We start from the raw sequence: 12,694 nt of genomic DNA, 5'->3' as shown, positions 1-12,694 counted from the left end.
TACTGGGGCTAGAGGGACCTGGCAATCTAGTACAGGAGGGTGAGAAAGCTAGTAGGGAATTTGAGAAACTAGAACATTCCCTAACTATTGTTTGATTCCCCTCAGAGTCCATTGTTTTCTTTCCTTCAATTTAGCCACGATTGGACATTGACTTCTATTTCCTTCACACTCACAGCTAACTTTGTCATAACCTAGAGCCTCTACAGAGGAAGCCAGAAGAGGCTGAAAGAGTGAATAGTATTTACTGGTCCATTAGGACCAGCTAGTTTGAGATAAGGAACATTTTATTAAAAACGTTTGAATTAGCATAGGCTGTAATCTATGTCTCACAGCTACAAAGACTAGACAGGCCAGGAAACAACCTGCATTCCAGGCCCAGCTCTTCCATGAACTTGCAGATGACTTGCACAAATCATTTTATATGTGCTTGCCGTTTTCTGTGTTAATCAGATTATCCTTACTGAATGAGCAAGGTTTTCTCCAATAAAGATGCAATGTGAAGGCACTTTTCAAAATAAAAGAATGGGGAAGAAAGAAAACTTGGAACTTTTTTCTATTTTTTTTTTTTTATAAACAAAACTACCCAGGTTTATTTGCCCTCCTCCTCCTCCCTGCCTGCTGCTGTGTGCCGTTCCACACGCAGTCAGGGGAGGGCTTCTCTGGCCTCTTCAGCTGTAATCTCCTGGGAATAGAGGTCAGTGAAGAGAGCTGGCAGCCAGTAGTGGGCCTCCCCAGGGGCCTGTAAGTCCAGCCACGCCAACCCTTCCTTCAGCAGGTGTTCCTGGAGGGAAAAGGGAAGAAGAACAGTTTGAGAACAGGGAGGTTCCGTAGACAAAGGGTAGGTAAGCAACCCCCAAACCTATTTTGCCTTCAGTGAGGTTTTCAAACTAAATCTACTAAGTGCCTTCAAACATTTACACAACCAACTAAATGAGCTGTTTGGCCTTGGCCTTTGCCTGAATGTGAAAAATGCTACGAAGTCATTTAACTTGTGCTGCTGAGGAAGAGGGGTAAGCCTAGCATAGTGGGATATAGTGGAAAGAACACATGGCTGCAGAAATATTTGCTGTATGGCCTTCAGCAAATCACTGCCTCCATTTTCCCAGAAACAACACAGAGATCACTGTTTAGCTACCTTTGAGTTAACTTATACCAGGTAACAAACATAATTGACCATACTTACGCAAGAATAGACTCAGTTCCTAGAGCTGGAAATATGCTCAAAATGGATTGGTTCTGTACAGTATCATTAGGTAGATAAATACGTTATCCCCATTTTACAGATGAAATGGAAGGTTTAGACAGTTGAATTGCTTGGATAAGGAAAAAAGGTACTGAAGCCAGAGTTCTTACATTCTTACATTGCTCCCTCTTCTCATTCATTCATCAGTACCATGAAATGTGTATGTATAAAGCTAGAGTATACACTATGCAATATAATGCTTAGTGGATAATTACAGATATGTAATTAACATAGTTAATAATTCCCATCACTGTGCTAACAGTGTTAATTTCAGTAGAAACTACATTAATCTCCTGACCAGTCCAGGCTCAGCATGTTCAGGAGAGAGAGTGTCAGTTCCCCAAGTAGCAGGGGCAGCCTGGTATTGTGTGCACACCAGAGTTAGGAACCTGCCTTCCTGAGTTCTACCTTCTTGGTAGCATGAAGAGAAGTGCTGGGCTTCCTTCTAGCATGGCAGCGATAGCCTTCAAGGCAGAAGGCCAGCAAAGCAATCCTGAAGCTCCTGCCTTTGTGAAACCCACATCCTCCCAACTGGGGCCTGTCTTTTCTGGACTGTTCGAAAGTTGCATACCAGCACTTGCCGCGCTCGCTCGGTCTCCCATTTAAGACTGGCTTTGATCTCACTGACAGTCACGTAGCCATTCTTCTGAAGGAAGGAGGAATGGGGATTTAATCAGTTAAAGAGTGCACCTTCCCTTAGAACCCAGGACCTGCCCAGGAACAACAGACTTATCCAGACAGGAGGAAAAGCTGTCAATCATGAGAGAACACAGAAAATGTTTAAAGGTTCCAGCGGGGAGAGAGACAAGTGACTTTCAGCATGACAGAGGTAGGTTGGTGGGTTCAATCTTAAAAGTGGAGTCCAGGCCGGGCACGGTAGCTCATGCCTGTGATCCTAGCACTTCTGGGAGGCTGAGGTGGGGGGATCACCTGAAGTCAGGAGTTCGAGACCAGCTTTGCCAACATGGTGAAACCCCATCTCTACTAAAAATACAAAACTTAGCCGGCATGGTGGCACATGCCTGTCATCCCAGCTACTCGGGAGGCTGAAGCAGGAGAACAGTTGGAACCTGAGAGGTGGAGGCTGCAGTGAGCCAGACATTGCGCCACTGCATGCCAGTCTGGGCGACAGAGTGAGACTCCACCCCAAAAAAAAAGAGTGAGTCCCTTGTACTAACATGTTAAGTTAGACTTCTGCAAAGCACTCTAGAGCATGACAAGGGAAGATTCTGAACAATTAACTGATAGGAAGAAGAATCATAAACTGCTAATAATCTCCATTATTTAAATATTCAGCCCTTGCCCTGCCTCATTCTATACTCATCCTCCAATACAGAAAAGCCCCTCCCTTATTTAGTTCTGTTTTACATTATAAAGAAAACTGGGCCAGGCGAGGTGGCTCACGCCTATAATCCCAGAACTTTGGGAGGCCGAGGTGGGCACATCACCTGAGGTCGGGAGTTCGAGACCAGCCTGGCCAACATGGAGAAACCTCATCTCTACTAAAAATACAAAATTAGCTGGGCGTGGTGGCACACGCCTGTAATCCCAGCTACTTGGGAGGCTGAGGCAGGAGAATCACTTGAGCCCAGGAGGCCGAGATCGTAGTGAGCCAAAATTGCACGATTGCACTTCGACCTGGGCAACGAGTGAAACTCCATCTCAAAAATAATAAAACTGAACATATCTACCCTAAATACTTGATGGGGATTTGGGGGAAGATGGCATATGCTTAAGGCATGATGAGGGACAGAGGCATGGCAAACAAGACTTCTTAAAATCTGTTTTTGAAGAATCCATAAAGTAGTTTCAAAAGACATAGAAGAGTCTGGCTACCCAAAGAAATCTAGTTAGTTGTCTGCATGTCTGTCTACCTAACTAGACTGTAAGCTCCTTGAGAGCAGGAATTTTATCATTCCTATCTTTATATGCCCCACAGCCTGGCCCAGTGCTTTGCACTGTAGCTGCTCAATAAATGTCTGCTGAACAAGAACAGGCCTGAGTAGTTCATCCATTGGGTAGTCTCAGCAAAAGACCTGCATAATGGGGAGCAGGAGCTCAGAACTGCTGACAGCCTTGCATCGCAGACTGTCCCTTGCACACACACACACACACACTTGAAGGTGCACCAGTACCTCTGCCAGCTGTAGCACCACGGTGTGATCCATATTGAGCTCAGCTGGAACAGACTGAATGAGGTAAGTGCCGCCCACAGGGATGATGCCGAAGCCAGTGCCAAGTGCCTTTAGTTTCTTGATGGCTCTGATCAGGTCGTCTCTGAGGTGAGGAAGAGTTGCTTAACAACCCTTGGCAGATCAGACCTAACAACACAGTTTCAGCTGTGCCCTGGGCAGGACACTGACAGAAAATTTAAAAGACTGCACAACTCCCAGGCGCAGTGGCTCATACCCATAATCCCAACACTTTTGGGATGCCCACATGAGAGGACTGCTTGAGCCCAGGGGTTAGAGACCAGCCTGGGCAACACAGCAAGACCTTGTCTTTACTAAAAAATAAAAAAATAAAAAATTAGCAGGGCATGGTGGCAATCGCCTATAGTCCTTGGGAGGCTGAGGTGGGAGGATCACTTGAGCCCAGGAGTTCAAGGCTGCAGTGAGCTGTGATCGTGCACCACTGTACTCCAACCTGGGTGACAGAGCAAGACCCTGCCTCTAAAATAATAAAAGGCTGCACAACACTCAACTATGTCAGTAAAAAGACAGGGTCAAGGAGCAATAAGTGATGCTTTGACAATCATAGGAGTCAGCCTCTCTGCTCAGCAAACCACTCATTCCAACACCCAGACAGAGGTCAAAGATACACCTGCAGATGCCCATCAGGAAATGTGAATGAGCTGAAGAGGCAATAGGGGGTAGTGTCACCTGTGGCAAACTAGAGAATGCTTATCTATTTTAAAGGGGGCAACCCAGCTGATTATTGCCAAGTGGAAATTCAAGCCCAATACTGCCAAGTTTTCTGATTCTAACTGAAATCAGAGAAGAAGAAAACCTACAAAACAGTGTGTAGATCACATATCCAGCCCACACACAGAGTTTAAAACCTCTGCCAAAGCTCAAAAATATATCACCCAAACAGCCAGGGAAAGGGCACTTTTAGGTAGATTGGAATGCATTCTCCAACCCTCAAGAATAGCAAACTGAAATGCTTCAAATGCTCACCCTCTCTTCATGAGAATTTGCAATGAGTATGGCTAGTAATCTTTTGTTATCATTTTCCTTTTTTTAAAAAAAAAAAAAGAGATGAGGTCTTGGCCGGGTGCGGTGGCTTACACCTGTAATTCCTGCACTTTGGGAGGCTGAGAGTTTGAGACCAGCCTAGCCAACATGGTAAAACCCCATCTCCACTAAAAATACAAGAACTAGCAGGGCGTGGTGGCAGGTGCCTGTAATCCCAGCTACTCGGGAGGCTGAGGCAGGAGAATCACTTGAACCGGGGAGGCAGAGGTTGCAGTGAGCTGAGATTGCGCCACTGCACTCCAGCCTGGGCAACAGAGCGAGACTCCATTTCAAAAAAAAAAGAAAAGTAGAGATGACATCTTGCTGTGTCCCAGGCTGGAGTGCAGTGGTGCAATCATAGCTCACTGCAGCCTAGAACTATGGGTGCATGCCTCAACACCCAACTATTTTTTGTAGAGACAAGATCTCACTACACTGCCCAGGCTGGTCTCAAACTCCTGTCCTCAAGCAATCCTCCCACCTCAGCCTCCCAAAGGGCTAGGATTACAGGTGTAAGCTACTGCACCCAGCCTCGTTACTTTTCTTTGAATATTCTAGGTCTTCAAGATCTCATAGTAGGCTGACTCCTTGGAAGTTACATCAAAAACAGCCTTTTATCTTTTCTCAAACTGGACTCACACATAGAAGCTGGTGAACTAGATCAATTTATATTCCATCATCTCACTACCACCTCCCTCCCCAGCCTTTCTAGGCACCTACTCTAGTCTCCTTGGCCTCAAATAATCTCAAGACTATACACAGCCCTTGGATACAGTCTAACACCTGCAATCCCAGCACTTTGGGAAGCTGAGGCGGGCAGATCACTTGAGGCCAGGAGTTCAAAACCAGCCTGGCCAACATGGTGAAACCCCATCTCTACAAAAAATACAAAAATTAGCCGGGCATGGTGGTGCACACCTTGTAATCCCAGTTACTGGGGAGGCTGTGGCACAAGAATTGCTTGAATCCAGAAGGCAGAGGTTGCAGTGAGCTAAGATCAGGCCACTGCACTCCAGTCTGGGTGACAGCAAGACTCTTTCTCAAAGAAAAACAAAAACTATAGCCCCAAGTTTGTCAAAAAATAATACATGAAAAAATGCTTGGAAGGAACTACATTAAAATATATAGCAGTTGTAATCTCTTAGTTGAGAGATAATGGTTTTTGTTTCCCTTTTTATATCTCTCTATTTTCTGTTTTCTAAAAATAGCCAGGCGTACTGGCCCATGCCTATAATCCCAACTACTTGGGAGGCTGAGGTGGGAGGATTCCTTGAGGCTGCAGGCAAGCAACGATCTTGGTAGCAGTAAGCTACGATCGTGCCACTGTACTCCAGCCTGGGCAACAGTCAGACCTTGTCTCTTATTTTTTGTTTGTTTCATTTTTTTTTTTTTCTGTACAATATGGAGATCATACAGATTTCTAAGCTAGCCTAGACATGAGGAATAGGGAGAAAAGAGTTTTATCTGAATTTTTTTATTTTTTTTTCTTTTGAGATGGAGTCTCGCTCTGTTGCCCAGACTGGAGTGCAGTGGCGCGGTCTCGGCTCACTGCAAGCTCCGCCTCCTGGGTTCACGCCATTCTCCTGCCTCAGCCTCCCGAGTAGCTGGGACTACAGGCACCCGCCAGCACGCCTGGCTAATTTTTTGTATTTTAGTAGAGATGGGGTTTCACTGTGTTAGCCAGGATGGTCTCGATCTCCTGACCTCATGATCCACCTACCTCAGCCTCCCAAAGTGCTGGGATTACAGGTGTGAGCCACCACGCCCGGCCCCCATCTGAATTTTAAAGACCTCTTTCTGTACTCCAAGGGATTGAAAGACAAGACCTACTGACTGACATCCTGGGCGAACTTGCCCCTTCCCTTCAACACCTGTTGATGTAGTTCCTCCAAAGTTATCAGACCTATTGGAGACAGGGAACAGAAATCAGAAAAAGAGATTACCCGCTTTAAAATAAGTCCACAGCCATTACATTCCAGTGGCCTATGAATAGCAAGTAACATTCTAGTTCCTAATTTTTTTTAACTCTCTCCTTGGCCGGGCGCAGTGGCTCGCGCCTGTAATCCCAGCACTTTGGGAGGCCGAGGTGGGCGCATCACCTGAGGTTGGGAGTTTGAGACCAACCTGACCAACATGGAGAAACCCCATCTCTACTAAAAATACAAAATTAGCCAGGCGTGGTAGCGCATGCCTGTAATCCCAGCTACTACGGAGGCTGAGGCAGGAGAATCACGTGAACCTGGGAGGCAGAGGTTGCCGTAAGCCAAGATCGCACCAGTGCACTCCAGCCTGGGCAACAAAAGGGAAACTCCCGTCTCAAAAAAAAAAAAAAAACTCTCTTCTTATGAAATAACTGGCCATAATATGAGAAATGGATTCTGAGACCTTGCTTGGCCTGTCAACAGAGTGAGAGCCATGAAAATCTAAAAACAAAAGCAATGTCATCTTTGAAAAACTATAAATGTCCTCTTGACATCAAGGCCGTGTCTATTTATAGTCGATGATGATTTGTAAATGGTTTTAAGTTTTCTTTCTGCAACTTCAATCCACACCATTTAATGTGCTTACTAAGAAGGACAGCATCACCAAATGACAAATTTTAAGGTCAAATTTGAGGGAACACAGAGACTCAGTTGGCATTCCCATACGTCAGAGAGACAGTGCAGGACTATAGTTACTAATGAGAAAATCACTCCAGACACATCAGACATCAGGGGAAAAGACCTATTTCCTACCTCCCTACTATTTTCTGTACTGAGTAGGAACTAGACCTTCCTGGCCAAAGATCTTTGGAGAACAGAGACAATCGTTCAGGTAATTCTATTTACCCTTGGCCATGGAGACTTGCCATGGATTCAACTGCATGAAACAGCTAAGATGTCTCTCAAGTCCTTAGAGGCCTGTAGACTGCAGGACGGAAACGATAATCTTTTACGGTTTTCTCCCTCTCAGAGAAGTCCAGAGTCCAGTTCACAGGACCTAGCCACCCTCACCTCCATTCCGATGCTTCAGCGCCAGGCACACTTCGATAATTTGGACACCTAGTTCGTAATAGAAGTCCCCCACGCCCAGCATCTCAGACCAAAATCCTTTTCCAGCTACAAGACAGAAAAACAAAGTCTTGGTTATTGATTAATTTACATCCCTTCTTTTCTTTCAAAGCTGCATTAAACCGTCTATCATATGGGAAGTTTTCCCTGCATGGCATGAAGTTCTTCTGCTCCATTTGCTACTCAGGAAACAATCAGACTTATTACGGTAACTCCTGCTGAAGAACAGGGTCAGACAGTTCCAGAGGGTAGGCAATCTAAAAGTCATTTCTGGCTGGGCGCAGTGGCTCATGCCTGTAATTCTAGTACTTTGGGACACCGAGGTGGGCGGATCGCTTGAGACCAAGAGTTCGAGACCAGCCTGGCCAACACAGCAAACCCCATCTCTACTAAAACTAAAAAAAAATTAGCCAGGAGTGGTGGCGTGCGCCTGTAATCCCTGCTACTTGGGAGGCTGAAGCAGGAGAATTGCTGGAACCCAGGAGGCAGAGGTTGCAGTGAGCCAAGATTGCACCAACATACTCCAGCCTGGGCAACAAGAGCGCAACTGTCTCAAAAAAAAAAAAAAATTAAAATTAAAATTAAAAAAAATAAAACAAAAGTCATTTCTATGGCTAATTCTGGCTCAGGATACTGAAAAAACAAGTTTCTATTCACACAACATACAGTGAAATATAATGGAAAATATCGTCTAGACAAGACTAAGAGAAAGAATATGCAGACTCAGCATTCAAAATCCACTGAATGTTCTGCGAGTTACCAGGAGTGTAGAAATAAAAAATAAAATGCGGGCTGGGCGCAGTGGCTCACGCCTGTAATCCCAGCACTCTGGGAGGCAAAGGCAGGCGGATCACCTGAGGTCAGGAGTTTGAGACCAGCCTAACCAACATGGAGAAACCCTGTCTCTACTAAAAATACAAAATTAGCCAGGCGTGGTGGCAGGCACCTGTAATCCCAGCTACTCGGGAGGCTGAGGCAGGAGAATCGCTTGAACCTGGGTGGTTGCAGTGACCCAAGATCATGCCATTGCACTCTAGTCTGGGCATCAAGAGCAAAACTCCATCTCAAAAAAAAAAAGAAAAGAAAAGAAAAATGCAAGTTGTAGAGCAGTAGGAATTATAATCCCATGTATGTTTAAAAAGTCAGGGCCAGGCTAGGAGCGGTGGCTCACGCCTGTAATCCCAGCACTTTGGGAGGCTGAGACAGGTAGATCACGAGGTCAGGAGATCAAGACCATCCTGGCTAACACGTTGAAACCCTGTCTCTACTAAACATACAAAAAATTAGCCAGGCATGGTGGCACACACCTGTGGTCCCAGCTACTCAGGAGGCTGAGGTGGGAGAAATCACTTGAACCCAGGAGAAGGTTGCAGTGAGCCAAGACTGCAGCACAACTGTACTCCAGCATGGGCAACAGAGCGAGACTCTTGTCTCAAAAAAAAAAAAAATAGTGGGGCCAGACACGGTGGCTCACGCCTCTAGTCCCAGCGCCACTCGGGAGGTTGAGGCAGGAAAGTAACTTGAACCCTGGAGTTGAAGGCTGCAGTGGGCTGATGGCACCAATGCACTCCAGACTAGGTGACAGAAACCTCAACACTAAAAAATAATAAATTAGTAATTTTTTTTTTTTTTTTTGAGATGGAGTCTCGCTGTTGCCCAGGCTGGAGTGAAGGTGCGCAATCTTGGCTCACTGCAACCTCCGCCTCCTGGGTTCAAGCAATTCTCCTGCCTCAGCCTCCCAAGTACCTGGGACTACAGATGCCTGCCACCACGCCCAGCTAATTTTTTGTATTTTAGTAGAGACGGGTTTTCACCATGGTAGCCAGGATGGTCTTGATCTCCTGACCTCATGATCTGCCTGCCTCAGCCTCCCAAAGTGCCAGGATTACAGGCGTAAGCCACCATGCCCGGCCAATAATTTTTTTTAAAGTTTATAAGTATGAGGAAGGGCTCAGTGCAGAGGCTCATGCCTGTAATCCCAGCACTTTGGGAGGCCAAGAAAGGCTGATCACTTGATCCCAAGAGTTCAAAACCAAACTGGACAACATGGTGAAACCTCCTTTCTACAAAAAATACAAAAATTAGCCATGTTTGGTGGTACAGGCCTGTAATCCCAGCTACTTGGGAGGTTGAAGCACAAGAATTACTTGAACCTGGAAGGCAGAGGTTGCAGTGAGCCAAGATGGCACCACTGCACTCCAGTATGGGTGACAGAGCAAGACTCTGTCTCAAAAAAAACACAACTTTTTTTTTTTAAACAAGGTCTTGCTGCAGCCTCAACTTCCCAGGCTCAAGCAATCCTCCTACCTCAGCCTCCCAAGTAGCTGGACCATAGACACATGCCACCACACAGGGCAAATTTTTATAGTTTTTGTAGAGATGGGGTCTCGCCATGTTGCCCAGGCTGATCTTGAACTCCTGGATTCAAGTGATCTGCCTGCCTTGGCCTCACAAAGTGCTGGGATTACAGGCATGAGCCACTGCACCTGGCCAAAATTAAGTATTTTTTAATAAAGAGGGAAAATGCCATAAAAAATTCTACTGTAGCCGGGCGTGGTGGCTCACGCCTGTAATCCCAGCACTTTGGGAGGCCGAGGCGGGCGGATCACGAGGTCAGGGGAACAAGACCATCCTGGCGAACACAGTGAAACCCCGTCTCTACTAAAAATACAAAAAAATTAGCCGGGCGTGGTGGCGGGCGCCTGTAGTCCCAGCTTCTAGGGAAGCTGAGGCAGGAGAATGGCGTGAACCCGGGAGGCGGCACAGCTTGCAGTGAGCCGAGATCGCACCACTGCACTCCAGCCTGGGTGACAGAGCGAGACTCCGTCTCAAAAAAAAAAAAAAAAAAAAATTCTACTGTAGATCATTCAAGTAATGATCATGGACACCGGCTACTCAGCCTATAGTTGGTCTATCTTCCATAGCAGACAGTAACTAGGCATCCTGCTAGGTACACCCTAAAGACGACACCCTCTGGGTCTTCTTGTAGGCCTTTCTAGGGGATGCCCCAACAGTGGTAACAACAACTATGTGAGCTTCTGTCCCTAAGGTTCTCTATAAGAACACTGGACCCCTACAGACAACTTCTTACAGGCCAGCGGATCCACGCCAATGGTTGCACACATGTCCTGGAACTGCACACGGAACTCAGGATTCTTCCGGATCTCCTGCTTGTGCTTGCTGGCAAATTCCTCCAGGTTGGTCTTGAACATGTCCAACTGCTTTGACATCTGTTGGATGGACAGGGAGTGGTGAAGGGCAGCCCAGCCAGATGATAATCAGATGCCAAAAATAGATGCCCAGTCCTGCGGCATGGCAAAGGCTGAAATAACCAGTTTCTCTCAGCCTACCATTATGCTGTTTACCATCTATCTCTCTTTTTATCCCTGCCTCTCCTTCACAGTTCTATTGTCAGTAGAAATGGGATGCTGTACTGTTTTCTCACTTCCAAAATAGACAATTTTTTGTGCGTTCCTATTCTAAAATCAGGATGCATTTCATAATCAAGGTGCACATATATACAACCAAATACATGCACAAAAAAAGAACAAAGTGTTATATATAATGTGGTATTCCTTTTCTTTTACCCAGAAAAACTTATTAATTTGAAGATGTACCTAATAATTCATTGTATCTTAGAAATGAGGGAATGCAGTGTTCACCCATTAGAAAATCTTTACCCCCCGATGGAAAGGGTGGACGGGAAAAAAAATGAAGTGTCGCATGAATCTGTTTAACCTTTGAGTCTGGCCAGGAATGGTGGCTCACACCTGTAATCCCACATGGATCACTTGAGCCCAGGAGTTCGAGATTAGCTGGGGCAACATAGCAAGACACTGTCTCAATCAGTCAACATATGTATATATTTTTTCTAATTTTTTTTTGAGACAGAGTCTTGCTTTGTCGCCCAGGCTGGAGTGCACTGGCACAATCTCAGCTCACTGTAACCTTAGCCTCCCAGTTCAAGCGATTCTCTTGCCTCTCCTGAGTAGTTGGGATGACAGGCACACACCACCACACCTGGCTGATTTTTGTTTTTTTTGTTTTTTTTGTTTTTTTTTTTTTGAGGCGGAGTCTTGCTCTGTCGCCCAGGCTGGAGTGCAGTGGCCGGATCTCAGCTCACTGCAAGCTCCGCCTCCCGGGTTCCCGCCATTCTCCTGCCTCAGCCTCCCAAGTAGCTGGGACTACAGGCGCCCGCCTCGTCACCCGGCTAGTTTTTTGTATTTTAGTAGAGACGGGGTTTCACTGTGTTCGCCAGGATGGTCTCGATCTCCTGACCTTGTGATCCGCCCATCTCGGCCTCCCAAAGTGCTGGGATTACAGGCTTGAGCCACCGCGCCCGGCTGTATTTTTAGTGAAGACAGGATTTCATTATGTGGGCCAGGCTGGTCTCGAATTCCTGACCTCAAGCAATCCATCTGCCTCAGCCTCCCAAACTGCTGGGATTACAGATGTGAGCCACCGCGCAGGGCCAATCAATCAACCAACCAACCAATATAAATTTAAAAAAAAAACTTTTGAGTCATGAACCTCCCTGGGGATCAATTCCAGATAAAGAACTGCTCTGGGACTTTAATTTGCCAAATTGCTTTTCATGTTAAATACAAAAGACTTGGGGATTTTCTGACTTTGTATTACCCCTTCTCTTTTCCTACCATCTTCTATCCCACCAAGAATAAGCACTCCTAGCCCAATATTTCTCACACAAAACTGTCAGAAACCTCTACATTCTTTTAATCACAATTTTCAGTTGATTCCTGCAGCCATCTCCCCTGTGAGTGGGAGCTTTTGAAGAGCACAGCCTGGGCCTACTATTTTTCTTCAGCTCACAGCCCCGTTTTCCTGCTTAACAGCTTCCTCCTCTTCTTCCCCAATCACAATCACTGGGTAAACTTGGAGCATGTAAAGAGCAGGGAAGGGCTGGAAAAGAAAACTGCACAGGAGCTGCACCCCCATCACTCACACACTGTCCTGGTGTGTGCCTAGATGTCATGATGGTGGTGGTGCCACAGGTTAGGCAATATTTTCATTTTATTCTGAGGTATTTAAAATGAAAAGCCCCAGAGGATGTAAATCAATAACAGCTCTACCACTTACTACCCATACAACCTTGGATATATGACTTAACACTCCAGTGTCCCAATTTCTTTTCTTTTTTTTTTTTT

General features: G+C 46.0%; 1 protein-coding gene across 2 annotated transcripts in view; it reads right to left on the bottom strand.

The window, feature by feature from the left end:
- Positions 1-266: 266 nt before the first annotated feature.
- Positions 267-12,694, bottom strand: part of SNF8 (SNF8 subunit of ESCRT-II) — a 15,421-nt gene continuing 2,993 nt past the window's right edge. The window contains exons 3-8 of one of the 2 annotated variants that reach the window (XM_017853989.1): positions 10,621-10,759; positions 7,473-7,577; positions 6,310-6,382; positions 3,379-3,520; positions 1,815-1,889; positions 267-781 (exon numbers count right to left, since the gene is read on the bottom strand). In XM_017853989.1, coding sequence (XP_017709478.1) covers positions 644-781; positions 1,815-1,889; positions 3,379-3,520; positions 6,310-6,382; positions 7,473-7,577; positions 10,621-10,759 — 672 coding nt within the window. In that variant the 3' untranslated portion in view covers positions 267-643. The remainder of the gene's footprint in view (positions 782-1,814; positions 1,890-3,378; positions 3,521-6,309; positions 6,383-7,472; positions 7,578-10,620; positions 10,760-12,694) is intronic. The other variant, XM_017853990.1, reaches the window with a different exon arrangement.

The sequence above is a fragment of the Rhinopithecus bieti genome, unplaced genomic scaffold (assembly GCF_001698545.2).
Source record: "Rhinopithecus bieti isolate Rb0 unplaced genomic scaffold, ASM169854v2 scaffold_35856, whole genome shotgun sequence".
NCBI classification, from domain to species: domain Eukaryota; kingdom Metazoa; phylum Chordata; class Mammalia; order Primates; family Cercopithecidae; genus Rhinopithecus; species Rhinopithecus bieti.
Note: the sequence above shows the minus strand (reverse complement) of the source record. Positions and strands in the feature narration are given on the sequence as shown.